The sequence below is a fragment of the Neodiprion pinetum genome, chromosome 1 (genome assembly GCF_021155775.2).
Source record: "Neodiprion pinetum isolate iyNeoPine1 chromosome 1, iyNeoPine1.2, whole genome shotgun sequence".
Classification (NCBI taxonomy): Eukaryota; Metazoa; Arthropoda; class Insecta; order Hymenoptera; family Diprionidae; genus Neodiprion; species Neodiprion pinetum.
Genome location: NC_060232.1, coordinates 19,651,641 through 19,674,242, shown reverse-complemented (window position 1 = coordinate 19,674,242; position 22,602 = coordinate 19,651,641). Strand labels below are relative to the sequence as shown.

General features: G+C 36.8%; 3 protein-coding genes and 2 long non-coding RNA genes across 7 annotated transcripts; 2 read left to right on the top strand and 3 right to left on the bottom strand.

Annotated features, from left to right (window-relative positions):
• Nucleotides 1–4,183: 4,183 nt before the first annotated feature.
• LOC124218771 (BRISC and BRCA1-A complex member 2) lies at nucleotides 4,184–10,331 on the bottom strand. Of its 2 annotated transcripts, none has more exons than XM_046625587.2 (4): nucleotides 10,017–10,331; nucleotides 9,634–9,935; nucleotides 7,846–8,226; nucleotides 4,184–6,827 (listed from the first exon to the last, which is right to left on the bottom strand). In XM_046625587.2, exons 1-4 carry the CDS (start codon nucleotides 10,105–10,107, stop codon nucleotides 6,453–6,455), a joined length of 1,149 nt encoding a protein of 382 aa, XP_046481543.1. In that variant the 5' UTR covers nucleotides 10,108–10,331; the 3' UTR covers nucleotides 4,184–6,452. The 2 variants fall into 2 exon arrangements, with proteins under 2 accessions (XP_046481543.1, XP_046481552.1); XM_046625596.2 differs by having other exon boundaries at nucleotides 9,673–9,935.
• Nucleotides 10,332–10,649: 318 nt separating this feature from the next.
• LOC124218804 (putative nuclease HARBI1) lies at nucleotides 10,650–13,055 on the top strand. The gene is made up of 4 exons (XM_046625638.2): nucleotides 10,650–11,496; nucleotides 11,609–11,905; nucleotides 12,027–12,235; nucleotides 12,334–13,055. Exons 1-4 carry the CDS (start codon nucleotides 11,374–11,376, stop codon nucleotides 12,626–12,628), a joined length of 924 nt encoding a protein of 307 aa, XP_046481594.1. The 5' UTR covers nucleotides 10,650–11,373; the 3' UTR covers nucleotides 12,629–13,055.
• LOC124218918 (uncharacterized) lies at nucleotides 12,023–13,558 on the bottom strand. The gene is made up of 2 exons (XR_006883241.2): nucleotides 13,116–13,558; nucleotides 12,023–13,008 (listed from the first exon to the last, which is right to left on the bottom strand). It is a non-coding gene; the product is annotated as an uncharacterized lncRNA (long non-coding RNA).
• Nucleotides 13,559–13,561: 3 nt separating this feature from the next.
• Nucleotides 13,562–14,916, top strand: LOC124218923 (uncharacterized). Its single transcript, XR_006883242.2, has 2 exons — nucleotides 13,562–13,823; nucleotides 13,931–14,916. It is a non-coding gene; the product is annotated as an uncharacterized lncRNA (long non-coding RNA).
• Nucleotides 13,884–16,308, bottom strand: LOC124218778 (putative nuclease HARBI1). 2 transcript variants are annotated; one of them, XM_069133666.1, is made up of 4 exons: nucleotides 15,443–16,308; nucleotides 15,034–15,330; nucleotides 14,704–14,912; nucleotides 13,884–14,620 (listed from the first exon to the last, which is right to left on the bottom strand). In XM_069133666.1, exons 1-4 carry the CDS (start codon nucleotides 15,782–15,784, stop codon nucleotides 14,311–14,313), a joined length of 1,158 nt encoding a protein of 385 aa, XP_068989767.1. In that variant the 5' UTR covers nucleotides 15,785–16,308; the 3' UTR covers nucleotides 13,884–14,310. The 2 variants fall into 2 exon arrangements, with proteins under 2 accessions (XP_068989767.1, XP_046481567.1); XM_046625611.2 differs by having other exon boundaries at nucleotides 13,884–14,605; nucleotides 15,443–16,301.
• Between the last annotated feature and the right edge of the window lie 6,294 nt (nucleotides 16,309–22,602).

Genomic DNA, 22,602 nt, shown 5'->3' with positions numbered 1-22,602 from the left:
ATTACGAATATGCACTCAAAATTTGGAAATTTTTGAAGTAATATAAATAATCCGAATAATTAGATATATGTTTGTTTCTCTTCAGTGGCGTAGCTAGGGGGACAAGGGCCCTGGTGCATAGGGAAAGAATCGGGCCCTTTTCCTCCCCTCTTTTCGCGTAGTTTGAACTTATATTGGCCTTCAAAATTATTGATAAGAATAAGAATAGGCAACAGTGAGTTGAACTTATCCCTAGTAGGCTAAATCCATACGTCGTCTCTATTAGAATATCCATGTGTTTAATAGAAGAAAAAGGGAATAAATAAACAACGACGCACATGATAATATAGAATATTTATTATACAGATGAGATTAATTAAGGGAAAAAATGATTTTTAACAGAATTCGCCGCCCAATTTACAATCTCTTGCGCGTTTTAATTTTTGCGAATTCGTCTATAATTTCACTCAAATCCAAGTTTGATGCCGCCTCATTTTCTATTGTAATTAACGATGAATGTCGGAGGCGATCTTGTCAAATGCTGTTTCTTAAATAATTTTCTATAATCTTCAGTTTACTGAAAGATCTTTCTGCTGCCGCGGAAGTAACGGGAATTGTATGAAACAGAAGCATCGCTGTATACACTTCCGTAAGGTCACATTCGAGCACGCCAAATTTCGTTATAATTTCTTTGCAAAGCTGGCGAATAGACCACGTCTTCATCAATTGAGGGAGGATCAGATGATAAACATTAAGAAATTGAAGCGAAAATTGGGTCCAATTATATCGCAATATTTCTTCTGCAACTGATCACATTTCTGGAGTAAAATCGTTTCATTCCAGCTAAGCAAATTTTTTGGCATCAGGAAGTCGAACGATTTACAAACTGCACTCATACCAATAAAACGCGCATCTAACTGATTGATTATTATGTCGAGTACATTGTTGAAAATAGTTACTCTAAAGACTTCTTCCTGGTTTTCAAATCGATGATCAGAAGCCAATTCATCGAAATGCTTTTTAGTTTTTCTCCGTCGCTTTTCTGGAAAGGTAGGATCGATATCGTATTTTCTCGCGGTTCGGTAGCCTTGGATTTGAAGGACTCGAAGACATTTCGATACTTTTTCAATTTATCCGTTGTTTCGTCCAAAGCCTTACTCGCCTCATCCAAAACGATATCACGTTTTTGCAAAATTTTGGAAACATAATTGATGTTGTTCAATACGCTGTGCACGAATTCACAAAGAAATACAAACTCAAAATTCAGCATTTTTGATTTTATAATTTCTGCTTCACTACGTTCATCTTTATTGGAACTCTTCAGCGTTATTTCGGACAATGCTTTAATGATATCGAAAAAACGAAGTTTGACTGCAGTTATTGAGTTTACCCTGCTGGACCATCTTGTCGGATTCAATTTTTTCAAAGTAAGTTCTGATTCACCGGTGAATTTCGATAAAAGGTCCCAGCGCTTAATGCTGTTTCCAAAGAAGTTAAACAGGTCTTGAATTGTTGCAAAAAACTTCTGAATTTCGACGGAACCTCGAACGGCATCATTAACTACCAAATCTAAATTATGACTGGCGCAATGTACGTACTCTGTGTTCGGCTAAATATCTTTAACTTGTTTTTGTACTCCATTATACGCACCACTCATTACACTGGCCCCATCGTAACCTTGCCCAACACACTTTTTAAAATCAAGACCCTTTTCGGAGAACAACGTGGTAACTTGATTTACCAAATCCGCGGCGCGCGGCGCTGTGTTTAGTGACTGCGTGGAAACCTAGAAATACTTCTCTTACTTCAATATCGATTGGTTGTCCATTTTCCGATCTTGATATCACTGCATATCTTACGACGATGCTTAGTTGATCCACTTTTGATATGTCCTGCGTGATATCCATGATGATGGTAAAAAACGGTGACGCCCTGATTTGATCCAATAAATGATTCTCGAGTTTGGTGCCCAAATATTCGATCATTTCATTTTGAATCGTTGCACTGAGGTATCTTGTTGATCCTAAAAACATGGGGAATATGAGAAAAGAGGTGCCAATAAAAAGAACGCGAGCGAACAGCGTAGAATACGTAGACTTGTAAATATTGATTGTAAAGAATTGTATGTTTAAGAAAACATTGTTAATATTTAAGTAAAAATGTCTGTAGCTATTATTTAGTACATTAAATATAAAAATATTGTAACATTCGTGAAATGAAGAAAAAAACGTGTCTGAATGTGTTTGATTTTTTTCCAACGTTTTTTATGTTTTATTCTAATATTATTTGTAACGTATTCTCATGATAAATAGGCCATTGTAACTTATAAAAACGTTTCATAATTATTTCAGACCTTATTTTGTCCTTATTTTATATTATGTCGCTTATTTTGTCGATTTTTTTCCAAAACGAAGAGACGCGTACTGCAATAACAATGTATTTTTAGCAGATCTGTTTTTTTTTTGTGAGTTCTGTAATCAAAGCATATGACGTCAATATAATTTAATTCAGATGAAATAAAAAAATAAATAAACTAACGGTAAAAAAAGAAAAAAAAATTTACATAAGCATATTTCGAACGAAAGATCATTTTTTAAAATATTTTTTATAACAAATTCTTGATCAGCGGAAAAAGTTAGTCGGGTTTACGCGAGCGCGTGCCGGCCGAGATGGCTTCCCCCACTCCACGGCCATACGCGGTGATGTATTCTATCACTGAGTTGACCGCAAAGCGGACGAACAAATTCATGAGCAACTGCTACCAGAATTTATTGTCGGTTAGTATGAAGCCTTTCCTGTATCGTGTCCAATTTTTAGCCCTCTATGTTTAAAACCGGCGGTGCAATAATTAATGGAAAAAAAAAAAATCATCTCCCTCCCTAATTGACTTTTGGCAATTTTTTTTTTGTAAATTCGTCAAAAAATAACAGCTTTCGACTGAGACTAATCGTAGCCCTGTAACGCAAAAATTGGCGATGAAATTCCATTTGTTTATGGCTGAAAAACATACCCTCTTTTTGGAGCTATTTTTCACCAACTTAATAATAAAAAATCATTTCGCCCCTAAGTGTACATGATAATAGGATCCTTCTCGATTAAAAATCCGCTAATTAAATTGCTGTACGACGCTCTACGGCTCTGCAAATTCCTTGCAAAAAAAGTCGGTTTTTTCATAACAAATAGCTTTTCTCACAAACTATTTATCCGATCGAGCTCCGGTTTTGCGAGCTTCTCGAGTGCCCTAAGAGACAGATTTTCCGAGATTCTTAAAGCCATACATGCATGGTTGGACTCATAATTAGTTAATTAAGAAATGGCCGTTTCAGCCGGTTTTTACTTTTTTACAAGAGAACTAATTGTCCGATTTCAATTTTCCAAAAGCGAAATTGTTCGTCCGTCTAAGATGTACAAAAAGTTATTCAACTTTTTTTCTGTATAATTAATAGTTTAGGAGATCCTAGTAGAATTACCAGAATCCTAGTTACCTAGTAGAGTTACCAGAATCCGCAGGTCTCATCCTTTCTGCACGCCGTGACATAAAACTGCCCTTTTTTCTACCCGTTTCCTGGACTATTACGATTTCTGGGCCATATACTTGTAATTGGTTTAAATGATAAAACGCTTTAGAATTACCGTCTGACAGCATTCCAATATACCATAGACCATATTGTTGAGGACGTTGCCACAGTTCCGCTGCCAGGGTCATTTCCATTGCTCCTGAGGACCCCGAGCAATTCGTTACACATTCTGCTTTGTGATCTTACAATTCACCGATCCCATTCTGGAATGTCTTCGCCCAAGTCGTTTTGTTTGTAAGCAGCTGTAGCAATACTTTGACATGCTTGTAAAATCAATTATATATCCGGTGAGTGCATCAATCACGTATTTCACGACATATTTTGACGTATGGCCACGAGTAAGCCAGGTACTAATACTGTCGGTTGAGAGATTTATGTACGCCTTTTTACCATTAAATAAGTCTCATGTAGCGTTTATTCAATTCTTTTATTAATTGAAGCATTCAAAGCCTTCGTGTACCCATCAAATGCTCTATTCCAAAATGGATTCATACTTATTACCATCGCGAATGTTACAATACTGGCTTAACCTTTACCGATGCGCAGAATTATTGCAGTAAGACGTGAGCTTATGTCAAAAGTTTTGCACTTAGATCCAGTTTCAGTCATACGATCTGAAGACCATGTTGACGATATTGTCGAATCCATATTTATTTCTGTTTTATACGCAAAGCCACAATTGACATCCGGTATGTGGATCTCCATATTTTTCGTAAAACACACACTACAAACTGGTCCACTCAAAATATCTTCTAGTACTGATACGTCAATGATCATATACTGCTGATCATTATTACTGATTTCGAACTTTTTTTTGGCAACATGAATATTCGGAAGCGGCTGGTTGAGTTGTAGTTCTTTATCAATCTCCAAAACGTTTGTGCTTGTTTCACACGTGGGCTCGGATCTCATTTGAGTGGTACAATTATTACTCCTCCATCTCTTACACACTAAATTTTCGAAATACGAACACTGCCTTCTTTTTGCCAGCATTTTTATGACTGATGGTGTAATACGGGTAAACGAAGTATAGTAAACGCGAATGTATACATTACACGACTATTCCGGTGTGTCCACAGAGGCATAAACGATGCTTCAATGTCATGTTTTGAATGTCTGATACTGGTGATTTTCAAAGGGGAAAAATGATCTACTATATCTGAATAGCATGTCTTATACACAGACAATATCCACATGAGCATCATATGAATTTCACAGCAAAGTTCGACTTTTTGCGAAATCATTGAATATAAATATAGTAAGTCGTTCGGAAGTATGTATATATGCATGGAGGGTACTCATAATAACCTACTATCATATGAATAAAAATGATAAACACAGAATGGAAAATTCGTGTGCCGTTGATATCGAGCAAAAAAAACAAACGTTTTGGAGAAAAAAAAAAATTTTTTTTTCGTAAAAAATACAACCAAATAGATTTTTTATTTTTTTATAATTGATCCTATGTAAAAAATATCCCATATTAAAAAAGTTTCAGCTTTGGGACATTGTTGCTTCATATAGCTAGAAATGAAGGTTGGGGTGTCTTTAAGAGAGTACGATAAGATGGAAAATTTTGTTTATCAAATGACATAACTAAAATGGCCACCAGCTCTTAGCCTATTGTAACACAATATACTATTTTATCCTCATCTTTGCAGAGCCTGTCGTCTAGTTAGATTAATTTATATTCATGTGGTTGTGGAACATAACGACATTCGACTTAACAGAAGTGTTGTCATTGTATAAAGGGCTGATTTTATGAGCAATAAGTTGTTCCAATTGGATGCAACATTTTTTCTTGCTCCAAACTAAAAAACTTGCAATAGAAAGTAAAATAAATTTTTACTTCTTAAACGAAATCGGGAAGATATCATTTTCTGTCACCACTCGGCCGCATTTAATGACACAGATTTGATACTATAAGTATTTTTTGTGGGGAATTAACAAAAGTCCGCGACCGAATTCTGTAGCCCAAACGATTCAAAAAGTATGCATAAGCCACTGTCAATTGTATTTAACAATTCACCTTTAGAAGTCGTTAGTGACTAAGCTATTGAGTTTATAGCAAAAATTTAATTGATAAATTCGTAGCCAAACCAATTCTCTAAAATTAAGGTCCACGGAATGAAGTATTAGTCTTTGAACGTAGCTGATTACGAATGGTAACATTTTTAATATTATTCAGATAGGGAAAATTCAAATTTCGATCAAGATATTTGAAAATTGAATTTAGGACATATCCTTTTGCAAGAAATATCAATTTTTTTTCTAAAGTAATTTTTCAGGTGGGAGCCAAAAAAAGTTTTGCTTCCAAACGAAACACTTTATCCGTTTGAAAAAAATAACGTACATTTTTTGACACAGAATAAAAAAGTTGAACACGAATTCTGAAGGATTTCATTCCAAAACTCTGCTGCTCCAAGTCACTACAGAGTTTACTTAGAAATTTAAACCCACCTTTTACAAGAACTGACAATAGAAATGTAACTAATGCAATTTGTGAATATGTAAATTCGAAGTCAGTATGCATTCTTTCGTAGAATTTGCTATATTTTAAATCATATTTTTGTGATCCCTTTAGATCACAATTCTCGAATATTAGAGGAATGGTGCAGGACATGTCCCAATCCTAACTTAATAGACATGGTATTTGACCTCATTTACTGATTAATCACATTGATTCAACTGACGCATCACGGATGATAAAGTAAGACTAATGAAATGTTTTTTTAATTTAGTATTTTAAAGCAGTTATTATACAATTTATATGACCTTTTTGAAAATAGACTTATTTATAATAATACATCAAAAGTGTGTTACTGTTCAGCAAACGGTATATTGGGCTATCACCAAATAACAGGTATTGTGTATCTGACTTTGATATTTACTGATTCAGAAGTGACTATTCTTTACAGAGTTGGTCTGAAATTTATGAATTTCCTTTTCTGCAATATGATTTAGTGCTTTTGTAACCATCTCAAATGGAACCCATCGAGGACTGTATGGAAGATCTTCTACATTTTGACTGAAGAGTGTCCCTAATGAAGTCATGTGATATATAGACCGCAAAGTGATTTGTGGCGGTTGTTTTGGAAATGTTGTTGGCAATTTGAAATGAATCATGCAATAAAAGTCTCGGTGTTCAACCAGCAATGTCACATTACTGGCTTCCACAGCATCGTACTCTATGATGCTACCACGCTTTAACAGAAGCAGTGCTGCTATGAAACTCTTCCTCTTCTCAAAGCAAATTGCTAGTAAATTGATCTGTAGAAAGAAACCACATGATTTGTTAGGAGTGAGTAATTATATTATAGACTTTTAAAATAGGAGTGTATGAATAGTTCGAAATCACGAGTAATGTGATTCAAATGGAATAATTTGCTTCGAGTTCGGACAATTCCAATTTTTAGAACCATTCAGGCAGAACTGACAATCAACTCTAATTTTACATTACATATTACATGCATTTTCCTGTCAGAAATAATTTCAATGTTCACAACTTTTATTCAACTAACAATAAGTCGGTATTCTTAAATCAGGAAATAACACACGGAAAATTTGAAAGTTATAGCGAATAATTTGAGTAAATCAAACTATCTAAATTACGGAAATTATTCGAATTATTTGAATTACTAAAATAATTCTAATATCCGAATTATTTGATAATTCGAATGTTATTTGCACACCCCTATTTTGAAATGTAGGGAATATAATTATATTTCGGTATTTCCAACGATTTTTGGTAAATATTGAAAGACAGATCGTATTCCTTATCTGCGTAATACATACTAAGAACTGAAAATCTGTACATCTCAGACCTTTATTACTCATGGTTTTTTAAATGTATGTCCGAATTTCATCAGTTGCAGTATACTGAGATCTGCCTTCATGCAATGTATCTGATATCAATAGGTGAAAAGATTTAATGGTAGGTGGTTTTTATCTGACCCTAAAAATCTTACAGTTTCAGTGATAAATTATACCCATTTTGAGGCGATTTTTACATGGTATATATTATTAATGTGACTTTCTTTAAATGATCATATCAAAGAATGAACACTTTGTTTGGGAACTTGCATACATTTTTATACTCGCCTGAAAACTGAGATAATGTGTGATAAGCTCAACAGTATAACCGAAGACCACTCAATTTCAAAGGTCTGAAACTTATCTCATTTGCAAAATTTAGGTTCAAAGACTGAGATTATTGTTTCAGATAGTTAACTAGCAGATGATGAAGTGTTCGTATTTATGTTAATATCGTTACAAGACAGAAGCTTACTTTTTCATTTATATATCCTTTCACTTCCGGTACATAATCCATCAAGTATTTTGATGACTGGAACGGTGGTATATGAAGAGCTGCAGGGCCTCCAAATGCATCTTCCAAACTCTTAGAAAGATATAGTTCTGGTGTTATATGGTCATAATCTGGCCCATTGAAGGTTACAAGCAGCATAGCTTCATCGTCTTGAGGATGAGAAATGCGTTCTGGTAATTTTGAAAAATCCATTGCCATACGTATTAAAAATCGAGTTTCTACAGGCCTCACACCTGTTGGCAATGATATTACTTCCATGTCTTCGGGACATATTTCAGTCTCATTAACTAGAGTGCTGTACTCGAACTTCAACCGTTCTCCTTGTTTTTCAAGAAGGTTGATCTGTTAATAGAATAACAATGACATTTTTTATAACTAGTATTGATATCAATATAATTTTGAAAAAAGATTGTCGTGGAAAAACTAGAACATCTCATATAATTTTGCATAATTTAGATTTATTACATTCGGGAAATTTTCAAATTATAAAAGTGAATTTCTTTAGATTTGTGAGTTTTTGCAATGCATACCAAAAAAAATTGTCTGCAAATTTATAAAAATTTCGCGAATTTTTAGGGATGAACCCTAGGTATTAGCAGACTCCAGTTATGAGTTGATTAATATCTGTCCTTAAAGTACAAGTGAAAAACAGGAATTAGACTTTAACGACCCTCATTGGTATCAAGTTAGAATTCATAAGATTTTGCTTCCTAAGTTGAATCAGATTGAAATTAAGGTATTATGAAAGTACAGACCGCATTGTCTTTCTCGATATATAGAATATTGGTCCAGCAGGGTGGCGACAATTTTACTGACATAAAATTCTTCTTCCCTGACTTCCCTGACTTTTCCTGTCAAAAAATTCAGAATTCGCTGACTTTTTCCTACGAAACTTAGGTAATGTTGGGCAGCTTTTATGACCAAAAGCTCCAGAAGTTGTGCACCTTGAATATATAAATTTGGATCTAAAAAATACATCGTATTGCTTCGTTTGACACAAATAAGTAGAAATTAAACAATACTATTTCCAAAAGTTAGCTTAACTGAATTTACGAAGCAGAGCTGAGTGAAGTTTGAAAACGATTTGGAAAAAAAGTACATTTTTCCCTACGATCCATTATAATTCCCTGACTTTTCCCAACAGACAAAATTCCTTGACTGTTCTCAGTTTTCCCAGTCTGTCACCACCCTGTCCAGAAATGTGTAAAAATAAAAAGCTGTTTTTGACTATCATACTCAAAGTTGATGGTACTTTGCATGATATTTGCCAGAATAAGAATATTGTAAAATATTGCTGACAATTTTCAAAACGTTTTCATAAATATTGTAGTTTGCATTTATGACAGTTCTTTTTGCTTTGATGTCTCTAGATTATGAGAATTACCAGTAAAAAAATATTGATTTCTACTACAGTAGAGTTTAGGAGTTGTGGAATTGCTAAAATTTTCACATATTCTTACAAGAAGATAGCCAACTAGAAGAATTGCTAAAACTAAAATGTAATAGAAAAAAAAATTGTTTCATAATAGTGAGCTAAAATCCAAAACTGTCCGCCAAAACGAGAAAACTTTTTTCACATACGATAGTATGATACAGTCTTACACCTCCAAAGTAATAAATATATTACTTTTTCCCAATAACAGCCAGAATTTGAACTAATAGGCTTCCTTGGCTTATTTTAATTATTGTCAGTACGTTTTGTAGCTAACTTTGTGCTTTGCTATTGTATCATGTAAATGAATTATTAACCTGATGTTCTTTATAATATGAAAGAAGTTGAACGATCACCATGAGCAAGGCATCGTCATTTGTCACATCCCAACTGGCTAGGCTTGGGACATGAGTTAAAATGGTAGTCACGTCTGGGTCAGCAAGAAAACTGTCATCGTCGAATAAGAAATCTGGGCTTAGCTCTGGGCACAGTGAATTGAACAACACGTTCCAACTAAGTGTCTTTCCAGCGTAGGGTATGGAAAGGTAGAAACGATCACCTCGGTCCTTTCCACAGCTAGATGTGATATTATTTACTTCAACTTTGCCACATGACACACCTGCAGGTTTAAAAAAAATTTTAGAAGGCACAAATAAGAATATAGTTTCACGTTTTGACTGAGTTGTAACTAATTTCTTACCAATTCTTTGCGTTTCTAAAACGCGTTTCAACAATGGTTCAATGTATTTATCTACAGAATTCCAAATAGGTTGACTGTTTTGATTTAGCATTTTATAATCCAGTGTGAAGTGTTAGATTTAGCGGATATGAATCATGTGATAAGTCCGTTAATTCTAGTATAACTGAATAAAGAATTAAGCTTTTCAACATTTATGATTCGAATTACAATCTATTAAATCCAAACCTCGGTATTACATACAACTACGATACGTCTAATTTAATAGTTATGTTCACGTGGCTAAGAAAGAAGAAGTAGACATAACTCAGTACTCTTTCCGAAGGCAAAGGTGGACTACATTCTGATTGAAAGTTTGTAGTACCGATAGCACCACCCGCAGCGCTGATATCATATGTTGCATTCAAGGTCCCTAGATTAGGGCCCGTATTCATAGTCAGGTCTCAAGGCGGTGCTTAAGACCGTCTTGGTGAAGATCGTCTTATTCGTTCAAGACCGTCTTGAGATGCTATGTATTCATAGTCGGAAAACAAGACGGTCTTCGTCAAGAATTTGGTCTCAAGCGCTAGCTTATTTCATTCAAGACCGTCTTGACGAAGGCCGGTATTCATAGTCAGTGCTTAAGACCGGACTCGAATAAGACGGTCTTATACGAGGCCTTAAGATGGCGTTTGGTTCCATAGACGTCAAACAAGACGGTCTTGAGACGCGGCAAATAAGACGGTCTTCATCAAGTCGGTCTTATTTGAAGCGTGCTTACAAGGTTGCATAGTCCAGTCTTATTTGAAATAAGCATGGTCTTGAGCACGCAACGTTTCATAGTCAATTAACGCAGTCTTATTTACGTATCTTGATCAAGTCGAGTTCGGACTGCACTTAAGCAAATGCTTGTTGCCTAAATATTACTCAATTGTTCTGATGCGTACGAAATTGATAATTACGAATTGTTTGGAAAATATTATATTCGAACAATATAAATTAACAGGAATAGATTGTGAAGGAATGTTTGGGAAAGTGCAGCTGGGACGGGATTATTTACTGTAAAAGGGTAGCAACGGAAACTTGCAATTGAAATAGAGGTTATGAGAGCATTCGCTTTGAAAAATTTGTGAAGTGAAGTGAATAGTGAAATTCTATTGACATGGCGAATATGCAAGATATGTTTAATTTCTACGATCAGATCGAAGAAATGAATAATATGATTGAGGTGGTTGCAATGGTCAACGTTGGGCCGAATGACGAAGACGAGGGTGAAGTACAGTGAGCTCCGAAGAGATAAATCAGAGATGGTCAAAACCCGTTCGAGTTTTATTCCGAGCAGGAGTTCAAACGGCGATTCCGATTTTCAAAGGATGGTATTATGTACGGAATACTACCTAGAATTGAAGCTGCCTTAGTCAGTGCCAATAATCGTGGTCTACCAATTCCACCTGTCATGCAATTATTAATATGTCTACGATTTTACGCTACCGCTAGCTTTCAAGTAAGGATCATTGTGATTATAATTCCTGACATTCTACTGAAAATATAAAGTGATTTCATTGCTTCCTGTGATCATGGAATAAATGATTGCTAATACATTTTGTACTGTACAGCTCGTCAACGGAGATCTGATGACTATATCGCAGTCTACAGTATCGAGGATAATACACAGAGTATCGGCTCAAATTGCATCATTGATTCACGCAATTATCAAATTTCCTAGTACGGAAGCTGCTATGATCGCAAACAGAGATCTATTCAGACAACTTGGTGCACGCAGGGAGGGTATCGGTTTACCTGGCGTTGATGGCGCTATCGACTGCACTCACATTCGATTATGTCATACGAAATTTGCAGACCTGCAGGAGGTTTATAGGAATCGTAAGGGATATTTTTCCCTCAATGTACAGGTATGTCGCGTTGGTGATAACCGTTTACAAATACCATAAGTTGCATTTAATTTTATCTAGGATACAAATAAACAATACTATTCTATGAAAATCGGTACTTTTAATTTAAATGATACCACAGGCAGTTGTCGGACCCAATATGGAATTCTTGGATGTGGTTCCGGAATGGCCTGGAAGTAACCATGACAGTCGAATATTCCAAAATTCACGAATTTACATGCGGTATCATGAGAGACAACTTACTGGAACCCTGGTTGGAGATGCCGGCTATCCGTGCTTGCCATTTCTGCTGACTCCACTGGCAAATCCAATTACAGATGCTCAACAAAGGTAAGATAAAGATTATCGCATTACTTTAGATTTCGATAAGTAGTCATAAAATTGACAAAGTATACATGTGTGAATTAACCAAGTCGGTATCTTGATAGGTATAACAACGTACAAAGCAGAACAAGGCAAATTGTTGAAAGAACATTTGGAGTTTGGAAGCGACGTTTTCCTTGCCTATCCCGAGGTTTGGGAACCAAATTGTTGTGCTCTACCACAATTGTTGTAGCTTGTGCCGTACTACACAATTTATCACTAACATTGGATAATGCTCTTCCGGAAGATAATCGCATCGAGGAAGAAGAAGCGGATGAATTGCCACCTCAAGCACCGCATTGGCAGCCTGGAGAGGGTTTTGCAATACGCGAAGCTCTAATCGAACGGTTATTAATTTAATCAAAATATATGTATATCAAGTTAATTTAATTGTAAAGACTAATTGATTTTAGAATGAATATACTCCAAATATTTAATAAAATTGAATTTAATCTGCACAAACAGTTAACATTAGAATACATATTTTACTCATAACTTATCATTGGTTCTCATTTTATTTTTAAACCCCTCACTTACTCATGAAAATACTGATATGTACGTAATTGTACTAAGCGTCAGTCTTATAGTTACGATAATACTTATGAAAATTTGTCTACGTAAAAATATTCAATACATTATAAATACAGCCAGTAAATAGAACTAAAGTTGCTCTTTTGAACTTTGAAGATCAAAGGTTGTCCCTTTCACGCGCATTTTTTTGCAAGTCTGCACCGGGATTCCTTTTAACATATCAATACAATTTATTTATCAATAACCGGTATAGAGATTTACATAATGATATAGGTTAAAATATGTGTATATAAAAATTATATACACATAAACATACAATATAAAATTCTTTTTCTTCTTCTTCGTTTTATAGCTATACACCCACTACAAAAAATTGTACGCGATTTGTTCCCGTTTTTTAGTTCCACTACGTGGCGCTAACGTTGTTGTGTTCATAAACTATAAAAATACTCAAGAGCTGCATGCCTATACGAATATCTTGCACAGGCTGAGAAATAAAATCCGAGCATCTTATTGGGGGATACATCGGAAATATTCCGAACATAACCGAACGTCGAATAAGACCGTCTCAAGCTCAGTCTTCGTCAAGACGGTCTTGAATGAAATAAGCTAGTGCTTGAGACCAAATTCTTGACGAAGACCGTCTTGTTTTCCGACTATGAATACATAGCATCTCAAGACGGTCTTGAACGAATAAGACGATCTTCACCAAGACGGTCTTAAGCACCGCCTTGAGACCTGACTATGAATACGGGCCGAAGACTGAGCTTGAGACGGTCTTATTCGACGTTCGGTTATGTTCGGAATATTTCCGATGTATCCCCCAATAAGATGCTCGGATTTTATTTCTCAGCCTGTGCAAGATATTCGTATAGGCATGCAGCTCTTGAGTATTTTTATAGTTTATGAACACAACAACGTTAGCGCCACGTAGTGGAACTAAAAAACGGGAACAAATCGCGTACAATTTTTTGTAGTGGGTGTATAGCTATAAAACGAAGAAGAAGAAAAAGAATTTTATATTGTATGTTTATGTGTATATAATTTTTATATACACATATTTTAACCTATATCATTATGTAAATCTCTATACCGGTTATTGATAAATAAATTGTATTGATATGTTAAAAGGAATCCCGGTGCAGACTTGCAAAAAAATGCGCGTGAAAGGGACAACCTTTGATCTTCAAAGTTCAAAAGAGCAACTTTAGTTCTATTTACTGGCTGTATTTATAATGTATTGAATATTTTTACGTAGACAAATTTTCATAAGTATTATCGTAACTATAAGACTGACGCTTAGTACAATTACGTACATATCAGTATTTTCATGAGTAAGTGAGGGGTTTAAAAATAAAATGAGAACCAATGATAAGTTATGAGTAAAATATGTATTCTAATGTTAACTGTTTGTGCAGATTAAATTCAATTTTATTAAATATTTGGAGTATATTCATTCTAAAATCAATTAGTCTTTACAATTAAATTAACTTGATATACATATATTTTGATTAAATTAATAACCGTTCGATTAGAGCTTCGCGTATTGCAAAACCCTCTCCAGGCTGCCAATGCGGTGCTTGAGGTGGCAATTCATCCGCTTCTTCTTCCTCGATGCGATTATCTTCCGGAAGAGCATTATCCAATGTTAGTGATAAATTGTGTAGTACGGCACAAGCTACAACAATTGTGGTAGAGCACAACAATTTGGTTCCCAAACCTCGGGATAGGCAAGGAAAACGTCGCTTCCAAACTCCAAATGTTCTTTCAACAATTTGCCTTGTTCTGCTTTGTACGTTGTTATACCTATCAAGATACCGACTTGGTTAATTCACACATGTATACTTTGTCAATTTTATGACTACTTATCGAAATCTAAAGTAATGCGATAATCTTTATCTTACCTTTGTTGAGCATCTGTAATTGGATTTGCCAGTGGAGTCAGCAGAAATGGCAAGCACGGATAGCCGGCATCTCCAACCAGGGTTCCAGTAAGTTGTCTCTCATGATACCGCATGTAAATTCGTGAATTTTGGAATATTCGACTGTCATGGTTACTTCCAGGCCATTCCGGAACCACATCCAAGAATTCCATATTGGGTCCGACAACTGCCTGTGGTATCATTTAAATTAAAAGTACCGATTTTCATAGAATAGTATTGTTTATTTGTATCCTAGATAAAATTAAATGCAACTTATGGTATTTGTAAACGGTTATCACCAACGCGACATACCTGTACATTGAGGGAAAAATATCCCTTACGATTCCTATAAACCTCCTGCAGGTCTGCAAATTTCGTATGACATAATCGAATGTGAGTGCAGTCGATAGCGCCATCAACGCCAGGTAAACCGATACCCTCCCTGCGTGCACCAAGTTGTCTGAATAGATCTCTGTTTGCGATCATAGCAGCTTCCGTACTAGGAAATTTGATAATTGCGTGAATCAATGATGCAATTTGAGCCGATACTCTGTGTATTATCCTCGATACTGTAGACTGCGATATAGTCATCAGATCTCCGTTGACGAGCTGTACAGTACAAAATGTATTAGCAATCATTTATTCCATGATCACAGGAAGCAATGAAATCACTTTATATTTTCAGTAGAATGTCAGGAATTATAATCACAATGATCCTTACTTGAAAGCTAGCGGTAGCGTAAAATCGTAGACATATTAATAATTGCATGACAGGTGGAATTGGTAGACCACGATTATTGGCACTGACTAAGGCAGCTTCAATTCTAGGTAGTATTCCGTACATAATACCATCCTTTGAAAATCGGAATCGCCGTTTGAACTCCTGCTCGGAATAAAACTCGAACGGGTTTTGACCATCTCTGATGTATCTCTTCGGAGCTCGCTGTACTTCACCCTCGTCTTCGTCATTCGGCCCAACGTTGACCATTGCAACCACCTCAATCATATTATTCATTTCTTCGATCTGATCGTAGAAATTAAACATATCTTGCATATTCGCCATGTCAATAGAATTTCACTATTCACTTCACTTCACAAATTTTTCAAAGCGAATGCTCTCATAACCTCTATTTCAATTGCAAGTTTCCGTTGCTACCCTTTTACAGTAAATAATCCCGTCCCAGCTGCACTTTCCCAAACATTCCTTCATAATCTATTCCTGTTAATTTATATTGTTCGAATATAATATTTTCCAAACAATTCGTAATTATCAATTTCGTACGCATCAGAACAATTGAGTAGTATTTAGGCAACAAGCATTTGCTTAAGTGCAGTCCGAACTCGACTTGATCAAGATACGTAAATAAGACTGCGTTAATTGACTATGAAACGTTGCGTGCTCAAGACCATGCTTATTTCAAATAAGACTGGACTATGCAACCTTGTAAGCACGCTTCGAATAAGACCGACTTGATGAAGACCGTCTTATTTGCCGCGTCTCAAGACCGTCTTGTTTGACGTCTATGGAACCAAACGCCATCTTAAGGCCTCGTATAAGACCGTCTTATTCGAGTCCGGTCTTAAGCACTGACTATGAATACCGGCCTATGAATACCGGCCTAGGAAGGTCAAGTCACTCGTGGGCAAAAAAATTAGTGAGAATGCGCCAAAAGTTTCGTATGACAATGGATGCTTTCCATTTAGAGCACAATATGACACGGTGTAAACATTAGGTTTGTTCGTGTTAGCTACACTCTACACTCGTGAGTGTAAAAAGAACTAGGGTAGTGTACTAGGGATTGCGGGGGAGTGTACGTCGGCTTCTCGAGTGTAGCTAAGATAGCGCGAACGCAATAGTGTAAAGGTGCAGAAAAGTGGGGACAAGAAAATGGCGCACGTCACATACAGTAGTTTTTTTCCTCGAAACACTTATTAATACAACAAATTAGTATATAAGATAAAGCATTTTTGGAATTTGTTGACGAAATCTTTCATACCTTGAGTTTTAAGTACACCATTATCAAATTGAACGTTGTTTTTCAAGTAAAATACTATATTGCTTTGTTCTGATTTGTAGTGAGGTTATGGGTTTGTTGTCACTCGTGAGTTTTAAGGTATACATCGCATCACAGTTCACTAACGTGGTGGAAAAGTTGTCGCTGCGGTTTAGTTACCAGGATAACAATAACCTCAATAAATACGATGAGTGAGCGTGAGTAGCGAATACCCATATACATATATGCGAATACCACGGCTTGTCTGGACCCCCCGTCCCCGCTGCCGCTGTTGATAAGATCGCAACGAACCTAGTGGCAACTAGTGCACACAAAAATTGCTTCAATAAGCGACCTACCCACTCCAATGAAGTTTCCAGACCTGTACATAAGACCGTGGTCAGGACACTAAAGACGCAACTCGTTAATGCTTAACCTTAAAAAATTGAGCAAGATTGGTTAATACCACGGTCTTATAGACAGGTCTGGGCACTCCAAGCCCCTTCTTATATAACGCAGCGTGACCGTCTTGAAGCCTGTGTTTCTCAATTTGTGCACCAAATATCGGAGCGCTGCAATCTCCGAGGCCGGTGTATGCCTACTGTAGGCCTCTGCCTCACTAGCGCTATTGGCGAAAATTCACAACATCGGCTTCATTTTCGAGCACGGTTTTGCAGCCGGAGTGCCCAGACCTGTCTATAAGCTCTCTGCTGTAAGACCGTGGTCAAAACTGGTTAATGCGGTAATGTAAGTTTGATATTTTTTGGGCGAACGCGCATAGAACATTTTTGCCCATGTTATAGTAAGAAAAACTGGAACACGCGTGACCTTCCTAATCTAGGGACCTTGGTTGCATTCAAGGTCCCTAGATTAGGAAGGTCAAGACACATTGGAAATTTGAACTCGCTACACGCGCGCTAAGATTTTAATATTACTGAAAAAATGATATGTTGGCGAGCATTTACAAACAAAATTCACGACAGGAAATGAATGAGTATATTTAGACCATGTACGGTAGGTAATGTAACCTCAACAATGCTTAGCACGAGAACTCTATTAACTATAAAACTAGTTTCCTAGTTTTTTTTTTAATTCAGACGGTAATATTTAATATTAACAATATTACACAATAAATTTGCAGTTCCCCATAACAAAGCATTTGGATGGTGTCTGTAGTTGTTTGACAGTTTATTTCATGTTTCCAGCCATCAGGTGCCATCTGTTTTCTTTCGAACCACAATTATCCTTTTTTGTTACAATTGTGATGAATTCTCGAGTGTAAATATAATATAATATATTACTATATATTATATTGAAATATACATCACATATTATACCTGATATACGATAATAATTACAAACATAATTGTAGTAACTGATACATACTATAACAACGTCAAGATACACTCTTCAAAATATTATACAATGTTTTAACTACGTGCCTATCATTGACGTGGCACTGAATTTAGCCCCACCACCGGAGTTTCCAGACCTGTATGTAGGACCGTGGTTCTGGGCCTGTGCATTCCGTGTTATGGGACACCCGATGCTGACAGAGACGGATTCGTGTCACCCACACAAGCATATGTATTGTTTACATCACGGTCTTACATACAGGTCTTGCAACTCTGGTGGTGGGGGTAGGCTCGGAGTGACTCAGATATTGAATCAATTTGTAGTTCACGGTTTCGGCACTGCGTCGCTACTATCTAGTAGGGCTGAGTTACAGAACCTCAAATTTCGTTATTTTTGGCCGTTGTCGCAAACCGCTAAATGGTGAGGTTGCCCATTCTCTTTAATATCGCATTTTTTTCATATCATTGTATTCGTTTTTATAGTATTATTATCTGATATTCGCAATTTCGGATATTAATAAAGTAATTAGTGTGGTTGATTAGGGTTAGGCTGTAGCGTGCTTGCGCCAACAGAGAGAAATTTTTTCTATCTCTGTCGCTCACAGGTGACACGAGTAACCCTACTAGGTTACAGCGACCCTTGCGGCCAATCTAAGAATTACTGAAAGCGGTCTTACGAAGTGAGTCACCCCCACCACCAGAGTTGCAAGACCTGTATGTAAGACAGTGGTTTACATGCTTGTGTTTCGCACTTAACCTCTTTTTTGGTGAATGAATTGTAATATTGTTAAGAGTGGATGCTGTAACCGTTTTGTTATCTATCGCGGCTGTGTGGATGAAATGGAAGGCAGTACCGCCGAGACAGAGAGAAGTGCTGCCCCGCAAGTTGTTACGATTCATGTGCATTTACAATGTTTTGGAGACAGAAAATGATCTCGATAAAGATAAATTTTGGATTCGCCCGATATTTACTGCAGAGATGCGATTTCAGCAGGGTGCAAGTGACAACTTGATAAGCGAAATGGATTCAGTTGACAACGACAAATACGTGAATTATTTTCCGATGACACCCGGCCTTTTCAATCAATTACTTGCTTTGATGGAACCCATAGACTTATAAGATAGACTGAGCGCTCTTATGAGCCGCTTGAAGCAAACATTTAAAGGACAGAAATATACCGGGAGTACTCCTTTCTCTCTCTGACGATATTTGCGGCGGGGATCGAGGCGGTAGCGGAGAATGAGGCGAAATTATGCGCCTATATCTATAGCTGTTCCACTTCCACTGCGCCCTTGTCTCCCGCTATGAAACCGATTGAAAAGAGAGAGCAGTACTCCCGGCATATCTCTGTCGTTTATACGTGAGCTTCAGTGCCTCTTATAAGAGCGCTCAGTCTATCATTATAAGTCTATGATGGAACCTGGCCTGAAAAAACAGACCGTGGTTCGTGACCACGACACAGATACGGAGATTTGTTTGACATGTGACGTCGGAACGGTACCTGGTGGAAATTTCCAGATGTTAGACACCGGAATCATTCACACAGCTACAGCTAGACTCACATCGGTAGTTTGGGTCACCAATTACCGATAAAGTATTGAAATACACCGGACAACGGGCATTCTGTCGCTCTAATCGAACGAACCGAGGAAGGAATAATTGTTGGATAAAAGATTTAATCAATTGGCTTACCTCTTGAGAATACTCTGGATATGATGACTTGCAGCGTAGATTGGTGAGAGGATTTAACGGAATAACTGACTCTAATATATTTGGATACTTTGATTAACTTGGAGTTATTTTATAAGTTCAATATTTCAAGTCACAAAAACGGAGTTACTTAGTGTAAGATCTTAAATTAATACGACAAAATGGAGCTGAAAGCTCGCTGGACTTTTGGGCAGAGTAACGTTGTATGAAAAGTTTAAATGCAAAAGGCAAAAGGATTTTACCGCGAGACTGTACCGGAACAAGATGACGAATCTGGTGGTAGAAACCAAGAGGACGATCGGGTGACCGGTCGCCGTTTTTATAGGGGTCGATCGTTGCGCAGAACGATCCCCCTCTTTAGATTTTTTGTCACCCTTTGCGCACCTCCCCCTTTTTCTAGGAATTCTAATTAGGACACGACATCTTCACCGCATGCACGCCTGTGATCTTAGTTCATTAGCTATTACTATATTGCAAGTTTTTACATATGGTATAAAGCTGCACTGGTGCGGTGGTGTCGGTGCGGGGTCTTTGTTCTGTAATTTTCCATTCTGCGTGGGCTTTGTTGTTGGGGCGCAAGCCCCCCTTGGCCCCGCGGCTACTGTGCTTTTCCCCCGTCTTGTGCTTTCGGCAGCTATTTCCTAATATGGTAATCGCAGTGCGTATGCGCTGGTGGTGACTCATGTTTTATGTTAGTGCCGTGTGCATTTTCGGGGTCACGATGCGCTTAATTCTAGTTCCTGTTTACTTCTTAATATTTTTACTATCTTGCTCGTTACAAAGTCCATATGTCATATTGGTTACTCGTCGTTTGTTAGTTTTATAGCGTGTATCTATATAAAATTACATATGTATTATAATTGATTACTGTCGTTATTCACCTGGAGTACAATAGCGATTGTTTATGAGACATAGTTGCTGTTTGCTTAACATTATTAGAATCGCGCTGCTGCGAATATTCTTAGGTGTTTGTGTTATAATTATCTTAACAGATTTAGGGTATTTAACAATTTGATAATCCATAGTTTTAGAGCAGGTTTACATGTGTGCTTTTGTATATAATTCTCTTCTGTAATTATTAATTCTTATATTGATATAAATCGGCTTGGAAGCTTCTAGAACGTTTTCTTCATATTTGTTGGTTGCCTGTCATTGGGCGTTGCCACGTATGCATCTTTGAGTTTATTGCGAGTTGATTTACCTTCAATAGTTTCGTCGGTAAGTTTCCTAATGTGTTCTCTAGATGAAGCTCTGTATGGCTCCACATTGGAGATCTGCATTGCCTTCAAAACGTTGCGCGTGTTGCCTACAATCCGGCGTTACGGAGGAAGGTATAGCTTATGCTGGATAATTAGTATTAACGGTTTTGAAGGTTTTGCAGTCTCTGGTTTTATGGGTTATTGCAGCAGTGCTATCTTTACATTATATTGGTTATACATTTATCTATGGTTTTACAGTCTTCTATACTCCAGGCTATATGGTGAAGCGTAAGTTGCCTATAGTATAGCTCTCAGCTCCGAATGCACAAATGGCATTGTCGAGTGCTATATAATAATTGGATATAATCGCGTTAGTTAATTATGGTGTTAATATGATAGTGATATATAGTAACGTATAATAATATTATAGCTCTTTGAAGTGCGAAGATCTCGTAATATGGTTTTTAAGCTTTGGTTAGTGAATGTCATAGTTATTTCCATCTAGGGATATTCCAAATAGTTAGACAATTGTTTTAATTCCTTATGGTTACAAGATTCTCGTACTTCGAGTTTGGTTAGTTGATAAAAGTAACATGCAGTAATAATAGTCGATAAAACATACGGACGTTCCGGTCGGATGTTACAGACAGTTCGCAAACTGTCGCAAATACTGGTAGCGCACACGGAACGGAATGTCCGGAACGCCTCTGATCGGGGCTTGAAAAGTCACTGAATTCCGGGTTCGTGGAGACGGAATAAATTCCGGACTATGGGACGGCAGCTTAACGCAACACAGTGGGTGCTTTCCATTTACTGACTCTAGTCGACTTGTGTCGCTATTTCTGGTGTATTCCTTTGCCCAGATTGGCCGGTTACATCAGAAATAGCGACACAAGTCGATCTGAGTCAGTAAATGGAAAGCACCCAGTATGAATCATCAAACTCATACGCATTCCGAAGGCCACACCACGACAACCCTATAGACCTGCTTCAGCTTAGTTACTCGAGTCGACGGAAGCTTAGAACATGTACTGTATATGCTCTAAGGACGAAAGAAGCGTAGTGTACCACAAAAAACTAGAGTAAGGGATTAGAAGAACATAGCTACCGGTCCCTATAAATAAGGGCACCACGCGTCAAAACGCTCTTTCGGATCGTGCCCCTAGACTTGACATCCTGTTTTCGAGTCAAGTCTCTTGGCGCAATCCTTATGCTTTCTTACATTTCAAATTCCTTTATCACCAGTATAAAATATTCACTTTCTAAAACGCTCTGTCGGCTTATGCCACAGATCCCACCTGTAGTGTAGATCAGAATTGGGCAGCAGAAATTACTTTCGTCATTTCATTACCCGTAAATTACAATTACTGTGAATAAGTGTAATATTTAGTAACTAATTACAATTGCGGGAAATAATTATAAATTTTGATTTACCAATTACAGTTAGTATAAACAATTGTAATTTTATGATTATCAACTACAATTACTCGAAATAATTGTAATTTTTTTGTTGTCAATTAAAATTACTTGAAAAAATTGTAATTTTTTTGCTACTAATTACAATTACTTGGAACAATTGTAATTTTTCTGTTATCCATTACAATTAATGGAAATGATTATGT